The sequence below is a fragment of the Tursiops truncatus genome, chromosome 3, assembly GCF_011762595.2.
Source record: "Tursiops truncatus isolate mTurTru1 chromosome 3, mTurTru1.mat.Y, whole genome shotgun sequence".
Lineage (NCBI taxonomy): Eukaryota > Metazoa > Chordata > Mammalia > Artiodactyla > Delphinidae > Tursiops > Tursiops truncatus.
In genome coordinates, this window is record NC_047036.1 from 169877088 (window position 1) to 169897689 (window position 20602).

The 20602-nt window shown below is 59.3% G+C and overlaps 1 protein-coding gene across 12 annotated transcripts in view; it reads right to left on the bottom strand.

Annotated features, from left to right (window-relative positions):
- Positions 1-20602, bottom strand: part of DOT1L (DOT1 like histone lysine methyltransferase) — a 55042-nt gene that overhangs the window by 17379 nt on the left and 17061 nt on the right. For 3 of the 12 annotated variants that reach the window (XM_033854837.2, XM_033854842.2, XM_033854840.2), the window contains 8 exons: positions 16021-16095; positions 13146-13209; positions 12333-12561; positions 10607-10701; positions 10145-10207; positions 4764-4819; positions 2709-2788; positions 553-654 (listed from right to left, as the gene is read on the bottom strand). In XM_033854837.2, the coding sequence (XP_033710728.1) occupies positions 553-654; positions 2709-2788; positions 4764-4819; positions 10145-10207; positions 10607-10701; positions 12333-12561; positions 13146-13209; positions 16021-16095 (764 nt within the window). Of the gene's footprint in view, positions 1-552; positions 655-2708; positions 2789-4763; positions 4820-9593; positions 9785-10144; positions 10208-10606; positions 10703-12332; positions 12562-13145; positions 13210-16020; positions 16096-20602 lie in introns of those variants that run through there. The other 9 variants (XM_033854839.2, XM_033854848.2, XM_073803502.1 and 6 more) reach the window with 8 other exon arrangements.

Sequence of the window (20602 nt, forward strand, 5' to 3'; positions counted from 1 at the left end):
CAGGGGCGAGTTTGGGCAGTCGGCTGGTTGTGACAGCAAAGTCACAGCAGCCAGAGGCTGAGGGGGTCCCCTGGGCGCACCTGAAGAGTGTCGAAGGGAGGACGCTCAAATTAGGAATGTGTCCCCTGCAAGGCTTCCGGGACAACAGGTAACCTGAGGGGACTTCTGTGGGCATGTCACCAGGGGCCCCGAGCCGGCCGCGTGCAACACCCAGGCACTCAGGTGGGACACGGGGTACAGAGGGCAAGGTCAAGATGACCACGAGGGATGAGTGAAGAACGGGCGACATCCCACGGGACAATGAGGCCCGATGCCCAGTGGGCCGCGTCCACAAAGATGGAGGGGCCACGACCCGAGGCCCTAAGGCTAGAGAGTCGGGACTGCACAGCCCAAGAGGTGCCTGTGGCAGCTGGCAGAGCAGGAATCCACGCTCCTCTCCTGGGTGGGGCGCGGGGATGGGCGCCGAGTGCTCAGGAGAGGGGCCCGGGCAGGGCGCTCGTTCCCACAAAACCATCAGGAGTGACCCTGCCACACGCTCAGGCTCATGCTCACCTGCACACGCACACACGCAAACACACACGCAGCCGGCGGTGCTGAGGGCAGCTGGAAACTCTCTGCGTCCATGCTGGGTGATCCTTTCCCCTCTCCTGTTTGCTTGAAATGTTTCATAACAAAACTTGGGGGACACACCCCGTTTCTGTCTCCCGGCCACAGAGATCAGGATGGCACGGGGGCCTCCCCGCAGCTGCGGGGACAGGGAGCAGTGGGGGGGCGGGCAGGACAGAGCGCAGCACATCTGCCCTGCCGGGGCTCCTGCGGCACGTCAGGGAAGACCTGACGTGGGAATCGGGGCAGCAACAGCGGCCGGAGAAGCCACCCTCATGAGCCCAAGGATGAAGACGCTTTCTGGAGACCTCCCTGCAGGACAGGTGACTCCTGCCATCTCATGTCACGACTGGAGAAGCATGGGGACACACTGTCAGGGCTGCATCCCCGGCCAGGCCCCAGGAAAGGGAGCGGGCAGAGCCCAGCGGGGCCGTGGGCATGTGGGGCAGCATATCCGACCTCACGCTGAGGTCATAGCCCACGGGGGGCCCGGGAGACTGGTCCCGCCCTGCCAGGAGGACCCCGAGAAGGATGGGCACCCGAGGCTGGAGTTCTCACACGGGTGGCGACAGCCCCCGGCCGAGGACCAGAGCCCGGCCGTGTGCGACTGGACGTCCAGGGGAAGAAGCCCGCGACTCCACCAGCGGTGGGATGACCACCACGCTCCTGGAGCAGAGCGCGTCACAGGGCACAGACGGAGCCGCCGTCATCCTGAGTGTTCACCACACATGGGAAGCTACCGGCCTCCCCACGGGGAAGAAACAAAGCAGCAGGTGAGAAGCAGGCGCGAGGGCACAGGACAAGGGGAAATGTGGGCCCTGCATGGGTCCCCCACTGCTGCCCTGCTTGTCAGGACCATCGATGGTGCTGGGACAGAAAGTGCCCAGCTTTCTGAGGGAGGCGGACTGGGGAGGACGGCCTGAAGAAGCAGCCACTCCTCCGTCTCCTCTTCCTGGAACACACCGGACCTGCTCTCCCACTCTGAGCCTAAGCGCAACTCACCACGGGACCCAGGGGCGGGCACGAGAACACAAACTAGGTTCAAAGAAACTGGTCAGCTCCCAGCTGTGTAGAAGGCTCCCACCCAGGTGTCTGCATCGGTCTGATGCTCCATGTGCACGAGGATGCCCCAAGCACAGCTGAGGGACACCTCATGTGTGCTGCTGGGCCTGGGCAGGCACAACCCACTCTGGTGGCTAAGCCGAGACCTCGACGCAGCTCCCTCCCTGCACCTTCAGTGGCCTGGAGTGATCTCACTTGGGGACCACCCTGCTCAGGCTCACCACGCCAGAGGGAGGAGCTCGGGACACAAGAAGAGCTAACAACCCCTGCCCGCGTTCCTGAGGAGAGGAGAGTCTGCTCAGACACCAGGAGCTCCCGTCGCCCAAGGTAACCTGTGAGTCTAAACGCTTTCATAAGCACGGGAGAACACGCCCCTCCTACTTGGACACAAGAAGGGTGAGGTCCCCTCCGGCGTCCGGGTCTCGACTGGCCTGGGGACCGAGTGTGAGGGGGAAGGGGAAGCAGCGGGAGCGGCGCTAGCCAGGCAGCCCGGGTCCAAGTACGGGAAAGACCCGACCAGCAAAGGCCGCAGGGGCTGGCCAGGGGAACCCCCGTGCCCTCAGCGCCCCCAAGTTAGGGTTCCAGATCGCGTGGGGACACCCAATCAAGTTTCAGTTTCCCATACACCGTGAAGAATCCTTTAGAAGGCAGGACGTCCTTGAACTAAGAAGTCACTCCCTGTCTCCACAACCGAACGAACCAGACAGCCTGCAGCTCCCGTGCTAATCTAGCCTGCAGCTCCCGTGCTAATCTGGCCCCCGCCCCAGTCCTTCCGGCAGCTGCAAGCTGGGGCCTGAGCGGGGGAGGCGTCGGGTCTATTCCACCACACACGCTGAGCTGTGAGGCACCCTCCCACAACCTAGGTGACGGTGAGAACCACCATGGACGGGACCCGCTGCCTGAGGCCTTCCCACCAGGGCCGATCCCAACGGCAGTCCGGACCCCACCACCTGCGATCAGGGCCACAGCTGCAGAGCCCCGAGCAGGCGCAGACGCGGGATGCACGGGGTGGGGGTGGGGGGTGGGGGGGAGTCCGTTACCTTCCTTCATGTTTGCGAACCGCTCCTTCAGCTGGTGATCCACCTCAGGACCAAAGGCAAAGTTATTCACAAATATAACACTGCAAAATAATATTCCAGTTGAGTGAAAGGAGGTTCTACTTGCACACACACACAGAGCCGCCGCGCCTACGCCGCCTACCGCCTCTGCCCGCACCACCTCCGCCCAGCCTGGGGACGGGTGCCAGGGCCCAGAGGCTGTGACTGCCACCCTGGGTGCCGTGAACACAGACACCGCGACAAGCAGCCCCCTGGCTTCCTTGGGAAGGCGTGCACGGACACAGGCCCAGGGCAACGGGCTGCCCCGCCTGCCCCTCCGGTGCCCCGGGGTTGGAAAGCGGGCAGCTCGAGCGCCACCTGGGCAGAGAGGTGCGAGAACACCCGGGCAGGAAAGCAGCACAGACCCATCAAGCTGCACTACCACCCGGGGGCCCAGCGCCAAGTTCTTCCGAGGCAGGGCCTGGCCCATCCTCTCCCATTTCTCAAACGTTCTCTGGCACCCGACGGCCCGAAGAAGCGCTGCCTGAAGACGCCCACCGGGTGGTGGGAGGCTGCTGCCTGCACAGGCCCCCAACCTGTCCCCTCCTCTGCCCACCGGCTCCTGCCCCCACGGAGGACCCCCACCAGGGATCCCTTCCCCATCTGCACGTGATGGGCAGCAGCATGCTGTCTGCCATTCCACGCCACTTGACTGGAATCTCGGGACTAGGACAGTAACGGAAGATCTGACCGGGGTGAGGATGGCCACGGGCAGTAGGAGAAGCACTGAAGGTGTAAGCCAAGCTCTCTCGCTGCTGACTGCTTGGAAAGAAACCCAGGTGCGGCGCGGTTCAGGTTGGGGCCGATGGGCAGAGCCCTGATGAGAGCGGCGAGCTGGGGAGGCTCCGACAGGGAGTGGGGCCGGCCTGGAGGGGTCCCTGCTCTGGGACGGAGCCTGGGGAGGCTGCACGCCAGGGCCTCAAGGTGGCCAAGGTGGGTAGAGGGGGTAAGCCAGGACAGACCCTGGGCTGCCCGAACTAGAGTCACCCGAGAAGAAACAAGGAAGCTCCCTGAGGCCCGCAGAAGCCAGGATGAAGACCCCTGAGCGCAGAGGAGCTCATCAGGGCGGGGACGCCTCCAACAGGAAGCAAAGCGCCTAGGGCGCTCGCCGTCTGGGACAACCGTCTGGGGGCCCTGGCAGAGCCCGGCCTTGGGGCCTCGCGGTGCTCTGGGCGAGCTCTTCCTTGCCAGGCCACAGCTGCTGGATGCCCCCCATGGGAGAGGCCCCCACAGCAGCTGCTCCAGAGTCCCCCGACCCCATCTGATCTGATGGGGACACCCACGGGGTCAGCACAGTCCCCTCAAGAAAAGGGGGACGGCGTGCCCAAATCAGGTGAGACATTCTCACAGGAGAGCGAGACGAGGACAGGCCTTTGTGAACGAGGGACGCCTGCTCCCTACCTGCCCGCACGGAACCCAGTGGTGGGGCCTCGGGGCGCCATGCAGCGAGCACATGCAGAAAGAAGGGGGGGAGGCCAGACCACGAGGTCGAAGGGAAATGGTGTGACCCGAGCCCCGCCAGAGAGCTGAGAGAGTGACACGCCCGCCCCGCAGTCACCAAGGCCCGGCCACCCCCACTGAGCCACACGAGCACCTCGCGCTCCACAGGTGCTGCCACTGCTGCCGCCAGGTGCGCAAGCGCGGGGTCCAGCCCGCTCCCCGGCCCCAGGCCTGGGCAGGACAAGGGAAGGAGCCATGGAGGCAGAGCTGCCGGCAAGCTCAGGACACGCGGCGGTGTCGGCCTGGAGACTGCTTGCCACGGTGCTACCGTCCATCCCGGGGAGGCCCGAGAGCAGGAACCTGCACTGAGCCCGGGCCCTCCCCGCACTCTCCGGGCCCTCCCTGCACTCTCCAGCCCCTGCCTGCTGGGATGACCCCCGGGGAGGGGGAGCGACCCGGGGTGGGGGGTGGGGATGGGGAGCTGTGCCACCCCGTGCCATCCTGCCTTGCCCAGCAGGCCCCCGCGGCCCTCGCAGCCTCACTCTGGCCCGGCCGTACCTCGTGTTGGCGATCCGCTCTCTCCACTCCTCCGAGAGGAAATCTCCTCTCTCCAGCTGAAAGGAGAAAAGAGGGATAGCCCATCACTCAGGGGTCTCGCTCGCCTCTGCACCCCACCCCTGCCTGCCCCCCGAAGAAGAGATGGAATGAGCAGAGGCCCTGAGTGGGGAGGCCGCAGCGGGGCGGTGGCATTGGGGCCAGGCTCCCACAAGGGGACGGCGGGGAGGCCGAGACCACGCCATGCCCATGCAGGGCCAGCAGGGGGCGCCCCGAGGCGGCCGTGCTGGACAGAGCACACGCCGCAAGGGCTCAGCTCTCCTGCACCACCTCGCCTGTCTCCTGGGCAGCAGGGCTGTCCTTACGCCCTCAGCACTGCTCTGACCACTATCTTTGTTAGCCGACTAATCTCATTGTGCCTCAAGGCCAAAGTCTGCCTGAGACAACTCAGACCTTATTAACCTAACTGCCCAGAACTGTACCATTTAACAAACCAAGAAATCTGGCTTTATAATTCTTCAAAAAAAGGCTATCATCCCACTCCTGGGTGTCCACCCCAGAGAAATGAAAACAGACCTCCACAGGAAAACCTGCACACCCGTCCGCAGCAGCAAAGGTGGGAACCCACGTGTCCATCATGAACGTGAACAGATAAACACCCTGTGGTCCCTCCACACATGGGAGCATCACCCAACTATAAAAAGGGGTGAAGACCCGACACTCGCTGCAACGTGGACGGACCCTGAGAACACGATGCTCAGTGAGAGAAGCCAGACACAGAAGGACACACGGTGTGTGATTCCATTGATGGGAAACATCCAGGACAGGCGGCCCCACAGACAGAGCGTCTCTGGGGGAGGGTGGAGGTGGCTGCTGGCGGCCCCCATCTGCACCCCACAAGCCACCAGGTGACCGGAGGCCCTCCAGGCAGCGATGGGGCAGCGCCGCCCAGCAGGGCTGGCCCCTGAGCCTGTCTGGGGACGGGCAGGAGGGAAGACCCCAAGCGTAGGAGCCTGTGAGTGCCACGGCGCCCAGGCAGAGCAGCTGCCACATCCGGCGCCCTCCAGCACACAGGAGTCACCCAGGGGCATGAGGGGCCGAGCCCCGCAGGGCAGAAGGGAGATGGCCGTCCTAAAACACCCGGGTGCTGTGGGAGGTCTACGTCCCAGACGTCCGCGTCTGCTCGCTGGGTCCTCTCCCCTTGTGAGGCTGCCACGGTTCCCTGCGCACAGCCCGGCAGGCTCGGGGCACTGACCCAAGTCCAAAGTCCTTACGATGCCGCACAGGAAAATGCTCAAGCTGCAGGCCTGAGGCCGTGTCCTGGGAAGGGCGCTCGGTGTCTGGAACCCGACCTCGGGGGCTCCCTGTCCGCACACTCTCTGGGAAAACACGGGGTCCACACGGGCACCTGCTCTCCTCCCGGAGTCTGGGGTCTCGGCTGACCGGCCCCCAGTGAGAACCCTGGGCTGGGTCTCTGTGGCCAAGAGAGCAGACCACAGCCCCCGGGGCACTGGGTCTTGTGAGCCTCCCTGGGGTGCGCACCTCGCTCGTGCTGTCACGTCTCGTTTGGGGGAGTGAAGCGCCTCCTATAGAGTCTGGAAGCTTGCGCCTGGTCCCCTGGACCCACCCTACGCCTCTTCCCTCTGCTGGTTTTGCTCCATCCTGTCTCTGAATAAACCACAATGTGAGGACGACGTCTGCTGCGTCCTGGGGTCCCGCAGGCTCGTCCTGATGTGGCTTCTCTCTCCATGGGGGCTCACCCATCCAAGCCACAGCACCACTGCTCTGTTGTGGCCTCATGTTCAAGGCAAGAAAACGGCCACTGTCCCGGCCCCGCCGCCATTCGCCTCTTGACACAGACTGGCCGAGTCGGCTCTGTGTTGCTGGGGCCAGTGTGCCCGAGTTAACCGTGCCAGGAAGATGTCACCCCCACCAAGGACCCATGACTGGCCCCAAGATAACCAAGACCTCCAGTGTGGAGAAACGCACACGGGCATAAGAGAGAACGGACCCCAGCCCGCAAAGGCACAGGGGCTGCCACTGCCTGCCTGGGGACCTGGCCGGGGACACCTCCCCACATGGCACTTCTGTGAGGCCGCCACTGCCCCAGGCAAGGGAAACCTGTGCGCCAGGCCCACTGCCAGGGGCCGACAGCACGGGGTCACCCGGCTGTCGCCAGGCAGAGGGGGCGCCCAGAGGTGTGACAGACACAGGCAGAAGCCGGGCGTAGGGAGGGCCCAGGGCCTCCGACGGGAGGAGAGCTGTGGGCTCCAGGGCCGGGCAGGGACTGAAGAGGCGGCTCAGACGCCAGGAAACACACTGGGCTCGGAGGCTCCTGCTGGCTTTGTTCCCCTCAGTTACTAAGTGACAGGGGCAGGAACCTGCCCGCCAACCAGGGCACCTGCTCCCAGCCACAGAGAGCCGCAGTGAGGGCACCTTTCCAGACCCAGCCGGCAAGCTCCTGCCAAATCCAGGCGTTGGGCAGGGGCTGTCGCCACACCCTCCTGGAGCAGGGCCACGTGGACGCCAGAGGCACAGCTGGCTGCCGCTCCAGACACGGCCGCCAAGGCCACGACCAAGAGTCCTCTGAGCCGAGTTCTGCTCACAGCCACCTCGCGAGGCCACAGAGCAAGGGCAACTGACAAGCGCCCTGGACCTCACGAGGCCAAAGAGCGAGAAGGTTTACACACACGGAGCCCCGCCAATGAGCCAGCTGACGTGCCACTGACCCCCAAACACCCACCAGGCCAGGCGCTGCCGCCCAAAGGTGACGAGGGGAGGAAGGGAGGAGAGGTGACCCGCCGGGGCGGGCAGCCCACCAGCCTCACCCCCGCCTCTCCCTCCAGTCGCGGGGATTGTACTAACAGCTAGAACCACACTCCGTATAAAGCAGCGAGGGCTGCTCGCGGATCCATCGGGGCACCCCTGGGGCCTGTGTCGATGCAGACTTCTACGCTAGGGGATTGAACTGCTTGGCCCTCTCACCAGAAGCAGGAGGCACTTGTTAAATTTAAAAACCTATGTTTTAGGAGATCATAAGGTCTTAGGAAAATGGTAAACCATCCAGGAACTCTTAGCAGCATGCCAGTGGATCTAGGGACTGGGCAGGAAGAAGTTTCCTGGAAACAGAAACCAACTGGACTGACTGCCGTCAGCCTGAGCAACGAACACCAGAGGACTTCAGATGCAGGAGGGACACAGGAGGCCAGAGGATACACCCCTCGCTTTTCACTGAGGGGAGAGAATCGTGCAAGAAATCCCACCAGGAAGAAGGGGAGGGGAGCTGGGCCCAGCCTGTAGATGTGCAAGTCCTGGTCCAAGAACAGCAGAGCAGAGGCAGAGAGGGCACAGCCGAGCTCACACCACGAGGCCACACCACCCTGATACCAAAGCCAGGCATCACGAGAAAGGAAAACTACAGACCAGCATCCCTCTTGGCTGCAAATACCCTCAACAAAATAGGAGCTATACCCCAGGGCCAGGCGGGACTTGCCCCGGGCATGGAAGTACATCAGCCTTTGTACTCTGTCCCCTCAACAGGCCAAAGAGGAAAATCACACAATGCAAAAGCAGCTTTAACAAAACCCAGTACCCATTCACAATAAAGATTTCCGGAACTAAAATAAGAACAGAGGTGAACCGCGTCAACTTTAGAAAGAACGTCCACAGAAAAATCCCAAAGCTAACATCACACCCATGGTGAGAAGCTCGAGGCTTTCCTGCTGAGGTCAGGGGCAAGAAAAGGATGTGCCCTCTCATCCCTGCTCCTCAACACCACAGTAAAAGCCCCGGCTAATGCAATAAGACAAGAAAAGGAAAGGGTACCGACTGGGAAAGAAGACATAAAAGTGCCTTTGTTCAAAGGTGATGGTATCGTCTATGTAGAAAATCCAAGAGAGTCAACGAAAACGACGACAACCCTGGAACTAACACAGTAACTACAGGAAGGTTGCAGGATGAGGGCATGGATGTATGTCAGCACAGCGCAGACAGAAGTCAAGTCCAAACCCCCCAGAGTGGCCAGCACATCACTGAAGGAGGAGAACGAGGCTGGAGGCCCGATGCCACGCGGTTCAGGACTGACTCTCACGAAGACACAGCTGTCAAGACACTGCAGTGCCACTGAGAGAGCACACGGGGAGAGCGTGGGACGGAGCGGAGCGGCCGCTGGCCTCGGACGAATCAACAAAGACGGCTCAACAGAGAGAGGCAGCCCTGCAGCAGACAGGGCGGGGCAGCTGGATGTCTGCACACGGAGAAATGAATGTAGACGCAGACCTCACGCCCTCCGCAAGAAGTAACCAGAAAGAAACCACAAACCTACAGGCAAAACGCACAGCCACAGAACTCCTATACCATACCGTGAGGGTAAATCTAGGTGAGCTGAGGCTTGGCTTTTTTAAACACGACACCGAGGGCACGACCCATGAAAGGAGAAATGGCTAGGCTGTTCTAAGAGCCTGGAGCCCCCTTTCCTGCGCCCCCATCCGCCTCCCACCTACAATTACGTGACCCACTCTGGGTCCCTGAGGCGACAGGGATGCCGACTCTGGCCCCACAACCCTGCCCACAGGACGGCGCAGGGAGAGCAGCGAGCACGGCGAGGAACTCCAGGAGGGGGCGTCAGGACCACGTCGCAGCCAGCTGGGGTCTAAGTGACCTGGGGGGCGTGAGATGGGAAGTGGTGGGTGTGGTGAAGATCCGGTTGCGGACCCCGCCCCCTGCGATGCCCCAGCAGCGGCCCAGGGGATGGTGGCTGCATGGCGGCCGTGCGTCCACAGGCAACCGAAACCTGGCAGAAAGACTGATGAAGCCTTGAGCACAGAAACGCACTCGAGCCGAGGATGCGGACGCGGACACCCTGGGTAGGAGGAGCAGAGAGAGAGGCCAGAGCGTCCAGGATCCAGGAGCGAGACCCGAGGAACCTCGGCGTCGAAAGGCCGGGCTGAGCGATGCTGAGTGAGGGGCAGAGGGGCAGGCGGCACCGGGACAGCCGGGGGACTCATCCGCTGGGCCCCACGCTGCTGCGGGGGGCAAGCAGGAGAAAGATGCCCTCAGCCGGCCCGCGGACGGGGCAGAGGCCGCCTCGCCCGCCCCCTGCCGCCCCCACGTGCCAACCCGGGAGGGGCGCTGCCTCTGAAAGAGCCGGTGCTCTGAGGCCTTGACAGTGCCTGGGGGGCTGAGGAAGAGAAACACCACGTGGGCCACCTCTGTTCTCTGAGCGCCTGCAAGGGCCCCCAGGAGGGAGGATGAGAGTGTCCGGCAGAGGGTGGAAAGCGGTGGGGAGGGGGCTCCGGGTGGGGTAGCTGCCCCCGCCCCCGGGGGCGGAGGCTCAGGGCAGGCACTGCACCAGCAGCCACGGGGCATGGAGCGGTGGCACTCACTGTGTATTCTGCATGCTTTTTTCCATACCATTTCATCCACTTCCTGAACTCTCGGTCCATGGTCTGCAAGGGAGCCAAACCAGACAGCCCATCAGGAACCAGGCAGCCGGGATGGCACCCACGGCTCCCCAATCCCCCTTCCTCCCCTCGCCCGCCCGCTCCAGGGTTCCTGGCAAAGGCTCCCAACCACAGGGAACCCGAGTCAGCGGGCGTGCGAACCACAACTCTAAACACGTTCCTGTGGGGATGACACCGCTCAGACGTGTGCTCTCCCCAGACCCTGCCGCCCCCCAGGCAGACGCCGGCACAAGGGTGATGCCAGCTGACCCCACGGTGCTGGGGGAACTCCCCTCCCCTTGACCCCCCGGTACAGGCCACGCCCTTGCCCCACAGGCCACCACAAACCAAGGTTAGAAAGAAAAGCAACAGATGCAACCATGCCCGGAGCCCAGAAGCGCTCACCTCCGCGTACTTGGCCGGGATGTCAGCTTTCTCGACACCATAGTGATGTTTGCAGTTGGTAGCCGCAGCGACCTGCAGCACAACCTGGCCCACTCCTTCAGAGAGAGAGAAAGAGAGAGAGAGAGACAGCAGCAGGTGTCAGATGTGCACTGTGACAGAGGCCACACCCCAGCCACTGGGGCGATGGCCACAAGGTCACCAGGCAGAGGCCACGGGCTCTCAGCGAAGGTGCCCGAGCGCTCTCCGAGGTCACAGAATGTGTTCAAATGCCCCAGGCCGTGGGCTGAGCCGCCACCAGGGGACAGCCATCTGGGTTTCACTTCATCATCCAAGGACAACACTCCACAGCCCCTCAACCAGAATCCGTCCTTGGTCCACGGCCCCACATGGCATTAACTGTCCAGACACAGACCCAGCTATGTGGAACTCAGGAACCCCTCGGGAAGGCTCCCGCCTGCCCTGGACACACCACTGTTCCACTACATGGCCAGTTCGCATCCTCAGCCGAGTCTGAAGCGGGCTCAGAGAGGGGGCGGGAGAGCACCGCACCGCACACACACACCAGCAGGACGCAGGCAGAGTCTGCAGGCATTTAGCCTTCACGACAAAAGGAAGCTTTTTAAATGGTCTCTCCTTGAACTTAGATCAGTTGCACTTTAAATAAAGTGTCAGGAGCCCCTTGACTTCCCATTTTGAATAGAATGTACTCCAATGATGAAAACAAACCTCTATTCAGAAACACGGGGTAAACAGGGGAGAGGACGAGCGGTCCCTCCCAGGGGACAGGGGGAAGGCGTGGAGAGCTCGGCCTGAGGAGGCTGGCGCTTCTCAGAAATCATAAGCCTTTTGACACTAGGGGAGTTTTACAGGCTTTTAGAGAAATGACCTTTGAAGTACGTGCATTCTTATCAAAATATGAATCATACACTTAAAAAGGACTTAAACCGATGATGACACCACGTAAGAAGCCATTTTCGTCCCCATCTGCAGGGCCCCTGCCCGGCTGAGACGGGACTTTCAGGTCTGTGAGCAGGTCACATGGGATGGCAGAAATGCCCCAGCAGGCTGTGCTGGGGGTTCCTGATGGAGCCGCCCAACAACATGCCGGACAGCCCCCCATCAGCCCGTGACCTCATGGGTCCCACCAGGAACCAGTCAGCCCAATGCTTACTCAGGCAGCACGATGTGCCACGTGTGTGCCTGCCAGGCCCTACCCCCAGGAGTCTCGAGTCTGTGCAGAAGGACACCCCGTGAGCAAGCAGAGGGGCCGCTTGGGCTGGTGAGTGCGGGAAGAGGGGAGGGACCGCCAGCAAGGTGGGGGCTGGTCTGCCTCGGTGGTCCCTGGGGCCACCTGTGGGCCAAGAGCCAGGAGCAGCCCCAGGCCCGGGAGGGAGCAGGAGGGAGTGCGGCCACGAGGCCTGGGGGCACAGGGAGCAGGGCTCTCCTCTCAGCAGGAGCAGGCCGGGGGTGGGGGGGGTGGGGGGGGTGAGAAGCAGAGCCGCAGCTCAGCGCTGGCGGCTGGGCGGAGCCCATGGACCTTCTCAGGCTGGCTTAGCAGGAGTGAAGGGGCAGCTTTCTGGGCACCGGAAAGGCGGGCTTGGTTTGCGGCCTGCCGGGTGGGGAGAGGGGTGTGCTGACTCAGGACTGCAGGGTCAGGGCCCCCCCCACTGCCTAGCACTTGCCCCGGACCCCTCCCGGCGGGCACATGGGCGTGGCCCACACTCACCGCTACCCAGGTCCACAAACAGGTCGTCTTCGGTCATCTTGATCTCGTCGATCATCTGGGCGACCAGGTCGAAGGAAGTCTCCCCGTACACCTCCGGGGAGAAGGGCTCATAGTTGTTGAGTTTCTCGGGGTCGGTCACCGAGTGGTTGTAGACCTGCTGCAGGATGTGGCGCAGGAGCCCCGTGGACGGCCGCGTGTTCAGCTTCATGGGCTGCGTGGTGCCCTTCCACTGCGGCACAGGGGGCGCCAGTTGGTCCACCTGGGCCCCGCCCTGCCAGCCGTGCCGCTGCCCCCAATGGTGACGCATGTGTGCGGGAGCGTGTGTGTGAGCCTGTGTGTGGATGTGTGTAGTATGAACCTGCATGCATGCATGTACCCGTGCAGGGATACGTGTGCACACGTGTGCACCCCTGGACCCAAGCAGTGTGAGCTCCCCAGCATAGCTCCCCTCTCCTAGCTGGTCTGTCCCAGCGCCCAGAGTGCCCGAGGGGTGGGTGAAGGACGGAGAAGCCCCAGGGAGGCTCCCTGTCACCCGCCCGCCTGCCATGGCCCCCGGGGGGCGCACCAGGGCCCGGGACCCCTTTGGAAGTAATGAGGCCGCTCAGTCCCAACCGTCTGCGTCACAGCGGCTGCGGTTCCCCACCTCCTACCCACTACAGGGTCCAACGCCCTGGGGTGCTGCAGGCTCTGCACTCCCAGGGCCTCAGGGGCCGGGTTGAAGCACCCAGGAGACTCGACAGGCAACAGGGTCCTGAAGCACAGCGTGGACCTGGAGGAGGAGGCGGGCCCGAGGGGCGGGTGAAGGCCACATACCAGCTGGTGGATGCTGTCGATGGCCCGGTTGTACTTGTCACAGAGCCTCTGCATGCTTTCGAAGCTGAAAGAGGCAGGTGATAGCCGCTGGCCACTGCCGAGCTCGGAACAAGCCACCGGGCCTCGTGGGAGGGGGCAGAGGTCCCAGGGGCATCATGGGGCCTCGAGACCAGCGCGGCATCGTGGGGCCTCGAGACCAGGGCGGAGGGGTCGGCTCACGGGTCAAAGCCTCGGGCAGCGGTGCCCTGCAGGCCTTGGGTAGGGAAAGGGCTACCACAGCAGAGAGAGGCGGGCGGGACCAAGGCCGCCTCACCCCCAACCCGTGGATGCAATGAAGTCCCACCGCCCCACGGCTGGGCCGCCCCTTCCCTGTCCTAGCCGGGGGTGGGGGGGCCTCCATGTTTACCCCTTGGCCTAACTTGAGTGGGTGGGGGGACAGCCGGGGTGCTGAGGGCCACGCTCAGGCAGAAAGGACTCCCACTCTGCTGGTCGGGTGGAAGGGGACGACGGCCGACACCCCGGCTCTGCAGAGAGTAGGGTCAGCACCTACCCCCTCACGCCGACAGCACTTCTGTTTACTACACCTGTTTAAGTTTCTGACACTTTCACAGATATAAGCAGCCTGTGTTAGATACTTAACGAGGGAGTTGTCGGGAGTTTTTAACAAGACTAGGTTCTCCCAAACACCAAGGGAATGAATTTTCAATGGAACCCCCTAACCCAGGGGTACCCCCGGAGCGGTATGTGGGGCCATTTGTGGTTGTCACCACTGGCGTTGAGAGATGGGGCGGGGGCTGCCTGGGATGGCCCCGCGGAGGATGACCTGCCCGACACCTGCAGTGAGGGGCTGTGCCTGGTGCCTGCGCTGCACAGGGGAGGGGCTGTCACTCGAGGGCTCGTCCAACGCCCCCTACAGGCAGGGCAGCAAGACGGCTGCTCCCCAGTGAGATGCCAGGACCCCGGGGAACCCAAGGACGCATACGGGGGTGCAGGGAGCACCCCCCGCAGCCCCTCCCCACCTGCATCTTCGAGACCCCCCCGGCCCACGACCCCGGCCCTGGAAGGGCTCTGGGAATTGAAGTGCGCCTTCCTTCCTTCCTAATAGAAGGAAAAGAATTCAACTGGGACCTGTAACCATACGGCAAGTTCGGTTTCCTAGAATGGCAGCTGCAGCTGAAAAGCCAGAGATCTCGAGCAGGAAAGAGCAGGCGCGGCTGAAGCCTGTGAAACTCACACACAGACACACAGCGAGGGATACGCGGTTCCAACACGCTGGGAGCAGGCTGACACGCCGCAACAAGGCAGGAAACCCACATTCCAGGGGAGCTAACCACGTGCACAGGCGCGAGGGGTCCAGCCCAGCACTGGGCCGCGGGGTCTCAGGGAGCACGGCCCAGCAGCCACCCGAGTGCAGTGTCTGTGAGTGACACGCCCGTCCCTGGCCCCAGGCACCCACTCTTCGAAATGGAAGGGTGGACGCGATGGCCAGTCCATCTCCAGCTCCTGTCTTCCTACGCGGGCCTCAGGGAGAAAACAATGCACTAGTTCACAACCTCACTTCCTTGTGTTCTGACTTCTACACCTCCTTCAAAGCCTCTGGCTACACCCTGGAAGAGACCTTTTCTGGGAGGATGAGCAACACGGAAGCTCAGGGGAACCTGGGCACCCTGATCCCTGCCGGGATCCACCAGACAGAGGAGCTCGGCTCTCTGCGCCGGCCCTGCTGTCACAGACCCTGAGGTCACACGGGTCCCTGGGGTGGGCACCGTCAGATGGCCCCCTGCCCTCTCCCAGCCCCACGTCCTTCCAGTCTTTCCTCAACTGGCTGAACACGGAGGGAAGAACACCAAACCCCCACCTGCAAGCACCTTGCACCAAAAGCGCCTTTAAGCACCCCAGCTGCTCTAGGCCAGGCCCACGGCACTCAACCATCACGAGATGTGAGTTGCACAGACCTCGAGACCATCATTCAAGGTCAGCGGCCACAGGCGCCCTCACCCCAGGGGCAGGAGGCGTCCTCATCAGGGGTCAGGACCCATGGATGCGCTGGCCGCCCAAGGCCGTGCGGCCACCTGTGCCGATGCTGCGGGGGTCTGGCTGCTCTGGACCAGGGGCCAGCACGGGTGGCCTCTTGTCACAACAGCAAGTGCTGATGACTGAACGGGGAGGAGGGGGAGGCAAGGGGGTGGGACCAGGGGCTGACTGAGGCTGGGAAGGCCGGCCAGGACCACAAGTCCTCCAAACACAGAAGTGAGCCCACGTGAGCAGGCCTGGCAGCAGGGCCTGTGCGGGGCTCGAGGGCGCCTCGGGGCCGCGTTCTCTGCCATAAGCAGCTACTTAAGCCCGAGCCTGCGTGCCACCTCGAGCCTGCCAAGGACAGAGACAGGCAGGAGCGTTTCTCAAAGAAAAACAAAAAAAATTCCAGGCAGGCATTCCAGACACGGCCTCGCCCTTCCCCACCCAGAGGACTCTCCTTGGAGACCCAGGATGTGGCTGTAGGAAACTGCTAGACGTGGCCAAAGCCAAGTGAGACCTTGACCAGAGCTGGGCAGGGACCAAGGCTCCCCAGGCCAGGCCGCCGGCGCTGGCAGCTGCCTGCCGTGAAGAGTGACTCCTAACTTGGGGTAGTTTCACACACACACCAATCCCAGTTGCTGCAACGTGCAGTGTCCAATTATGTCCTCACTCTGACAGCCTCTGCCAATATTGGATAAACATTTCCTACCAAAATAACTCAATGCTGGCTCTGAAAGGAAACTCTAAAAGGAACTTTCCCATCAGCCTGCAGCATCGAGGAAGATCTAATTATAGGCTGTGTCCACACACGCTGAGCCCGTCCCAAGTGGAGACGCAGTCCAGGCAGAACCTGGCTTACCTTTTGGTGTCGTAGTCGATTAAAACATAATTCTCCATAGCGAGCTTGAGATCTGGGATTTCTTCACAGACCCACCTGAAACACAAAGAAAACTAGTATTAGTGCTCTATTTTTTACTCTCAACACTGTTCTTAAACACTGTTTACTCTACAAATACAAAAACAAAACATCCTCGTTACCCAACTCAAAATGTGAAAGAGTGAAGGGAGGTGTTACTTCAAAACAAAGGCTGTGGGGCTTCTCTGGTGGCGCAGTGGTTGAGAGTCCGCCTGCCGATGCAGGGCACACGGGTTCGTGACCCTGTCTGGGAAGATCCCACATGCCGCGGAGCGGCTGGGCCCGTGAGCCATGGCCGCTGGGCCTGCCCGTCCGGAGCCTGTGCTCTGCAACGGGAGAGGCCACAGCAGTGAGAGGCCCGCGTACCGCAAAAACAAAAAAAAAAACAAAAAAACACAAAGGCTGTGAACTTTACAATGCCATCATTACAATGATGCTGTCCTTATGAATTACACAAGTATTACGTTGCTTCAAGTTCCAACAATGTTGTCCATTGGGAGCTAAATGGACTTAATGTGTTACAGGGTCTAGGAAATCAAATCAGCTCAAATCAGGGAGTCTGAAAAGCAACGTATCGACCAGAAATGAAAGGGAACTATTATTTGAAGAATTAACTAATTCCAAGACAAACAACGGGGCTTCTTCAACAAACACACTGAGGGAATTCCCTGGTGGGCCAGGGCAGTGGTTAGCACTCAGAGCTTTCACTTCCAAGGGCCTGGGTTCAATGCCTGGTTGGGGAACTAAGATCCCAAAAAACAAAAAAACAGTGCAAGGGAAAAAAAGAGATGGAGGGGGAACCTGCAGACTGAAAGACAAAAATATATCCACCAATCCCAAGGTGTAACCCTGATTGGATCCTGATACAATCTTGAGAAAAGTTGTGAAAGAAGAGTCATCACTACAGAACTTACAGAGAATAAAAGGAAATTAAGGGATATTATGAAAAATGGCATGTCAATAAACTCAACAACTTGGGAGAAATGAACAAATTCCCTGAAAGACACAAATTACCAAAACTGACAGAAGAAGAAACAGAACATATGAATAGCCCTATACGTATTAGAGAACGTTACTTCCTAATCAAATACCTCCCACAAAGAAACTCCAAGCCCAGGTAGCTTCGCTGGTGAATTCTATGAATCACTGGAGAAGTAACACTAATCCTTTTCAGCTTTATGAGGCCAACGTTACCCTGACAGCAAAACCAGAGAAAGACAAAGCCTTGTAAAGATAAAGTCATCACGAGGAAGGAAATCTACAGACCCGTATCCCTCACAAACACAGACACAAAAATCCTTTAGAAATATTAGTAAACTGAAGTCAGCAATACATCTTATTCAAGTAGAGTTTCTCCCAAGAATGAAAAGTTGTTTAACATTCTAAAACTAGTCACTGTAGGGACTTCCCGGGCAGTCCAGTGGTTAAGACTCCGCGCTTACACTGCAGGGGGCATGGGTTCGATCCCGGGTTGAGAAACTAAGATCTCACGTGTCGTGTGGCACGGCCAAAACAAAAACAAAGACAAAAACAAACTAGTCACTGTAATTTACCTCATTAAGAGAATAAAAGAGAAAAAAAGTCATACGATCGCCTCAACAGATGCAGAAAACGCACACGACGAAATTCAATTCCTATTCACATAAAAACTTCCAGGAAAACAGAAATGGAAAGAGCCACCCTCCGCCTGATGAAGGGCATGGGGTCGTGGTGGAGCTACTATCTCTCAGCAACAAGCCCGCTGGTGCCTGGGGCTCTGCCAGGAGGGGCACAAGGAGACCACAGATCTGGAGAGGGAGGAGAGCTGGCTCTCTTGTGCCCGCCCGGGTCCCTGTGTCATCCAGCGAGACTGCCTCACCCAGCAGCAGGTACTTTTCTCCATCGTACAGACCCCAGGCCCCTCCAAACACACGCACCGGCCCTAGCCACTGGTGGCCGGTGCTCCCACCTCAGGGGTCTGGCTCCCCTCCCTGCGAGACCCGCCCAAGCTCACAGTCACCACAGCAGCTGAGCAGTGCTGGCTTCCGTGTGTCATCCCCCCCAGCCCCCGGCTCCCTCAGACCCAAGGGCCCCTGGAGTCACTGCCCCCATGGTCATCAGAGCCTCTCCACCTGGGCCTTCACGGTGAGCGCCTTCACCGCTGGCGAGCTCTTGTCCAGCACACCTGCTTTCCCTTGGGAGGACCCTAGCACAGAAGGCAAGGGCCCCCGCAGCCAGCACCAAGCTGGCGGTGCGATCCTGCGCTCCCCAAGGATGGGATGGGCAGGGACCTTCAGCCTTCTACCACAGGTCCTGGACAGCACCACAGGCAGGAAAAAGGAATGCACAGAATAAAGGCCAGGAAGGAAGACGCAAAACTGTCCCTACTCACATACACATGACTCAATACACAGACCATCCTAAGGAATTTACACAGGACCTACCAGAACTCATGTGAATTCAGCAAGGTCACAGGACAAAGGTCAACTATATTTATAAATGCAAGAAAGAATTTTAAAAAGGAACAATTTTTCTTTTTTTAAAATAAATTTATTTATTTATTTTTGGCTGTGTTGGGTCTTTGTTGCTGCACGCAGGCTTTCTCCTAGTTGCAGCGAGCGGGGGCTACTCTTTGTTGCGGTGCACGGGCTTCTCATTGCGGTGGCTTCTCTTGTTGTGCAGCATGGGCTCTAGGCGCGTGGGCTTCAGTAGTTGTGGCAGGCAGGCTCCGCAGTTGTGGCTCGCGGGCTCTAGAGCGCAGCCTCGGTAGTTGCGGCGCACGGGCTTAGTTGCTCCACGGCATGTGGGATCTTCCCGGACCAGGGCTCGAACCTGTATCCCCTGCATTGGCAGGCGGATTCTTAACCACTGTGCCACCAGAGAAGCCCAAGGGAACAATTTTATATGTTACTAAAAATAACATTAAAACGTGGACTTCCCTGGTGGCCCAGTGGTTAAGAATCCGCCTGCCAATGCAGGGGACACAGGTTCGAGCCCTGGTCCGGGAAGATCCCACATGCCGCGGAGCAACTAAGCCCGTGCGCCGCAACTACTGAAGATCCCACATGCTACGGAGCAACTAAGCCTGTGCACCACAACTACTGAAGCTCACGTGCCCTACAGCCTGCATTCCGCAACTACTGAGTCTGCGAGCCACAACTACTGAAGCCCGTGCACCTAGAGCCCGTGCTCCGCAACGAGAAGCCACCGCAAATGAGAAGCCCCCGCGCCGCAGTGAAGAGTAAGCCCCTGCTCGCCACAACTAGCGATAGCCTGCGTGCAGCAATGTAGACCCAACGAAGCCAAAAATAAATAAATAAATGTAAAAAACAAACAAAAACAAAAAAACAACATTGAAATGTAAATCCTTAGGGATTATCTTAATGAAAAATTTGCAAGACCTCTACATTGAAAACAACAAAACATCACTGAGAAAAATTAAAGACAACATAATAGTAAATATAGAAACAAACAAACAATGCTCATGGAATACAAGACTAAATATTGTTAAATCTCCTCCTCAAACTGAACTGCAAAATAATTCCTATAAAAAAGTCCAGTAGGCTTTCTTCTGAGTAACAGACAAGGTGATTCTCAAATTGACATAAAAAAGGCAGAGAATCCAGAACAGCCAAAATAGTCTTCAAAACTAACAGCACTGTTGCAAGATTCACACTGCCTTAATTTGAGACTTAACGTAAAGCTACAGTAACCAAGAGTGTGGTATTGGCAGAGAGGTGAACAAACAGATCAGTGGTACAGGACATGGAATCCACAGACAGACTAAATTTTAACAGCTGATTTTTGACAAAAGCACCAAGGCAATTTGATGGGGAAAGGAACATCTTTTCAACAAATGAGACTAGAAGGATCGAATAGTGAATGGAAAAAAAAAATCTTGACCCCCATAAACACAAACCCTCATCAGACATAAACAAAGATTAATTCACAATCGATCTTAAACCTGGATGTAAAAGCTAAAACCACAGAGCTTCCTGAAGAAAACAGGAGAATAACTGCATGACTCTGCAGGCAAAGATTTCCTGGATATGACCCAGATGACCCACCATCAAAGAATAAATCGGTAAGTTAAAAACTTCCACTCCTCAAGATGCCGTTCAAGCTGCAATCAGCCACACTATGCACAATACACTACCTCACTAGGCACTCAGTCAGAACATGTTAAGAATTTCTATAGCTCAGTAAGAAGACAAGCAACCCATTCTCAAAAACCAGCACAGCGCTTCCCTGGTGGCGCAGCGCTTAAGAATCCGCCTGCCAATGTATGGGACACAGGTTCAAGCCCTGGGCCAGGAAGATCCCACATGCCGCGGAGCAACTAAGCCCATGAGCCACAACTACTGAAGCCCACACACCTAGAGCCCGTGCTCCACAACAAGAGAAGCCACTGCAACGAGAAGTCCGTGCACCGCAACGAAGAGTGGCCCTCACTCGCCGCAACTAGAGAATGCCTGCACGCAGCAACGAAGACCTAGCACAGCCAAAAATAAAAATTAAAAAACAAAAACAAAAAACAGCACAAACT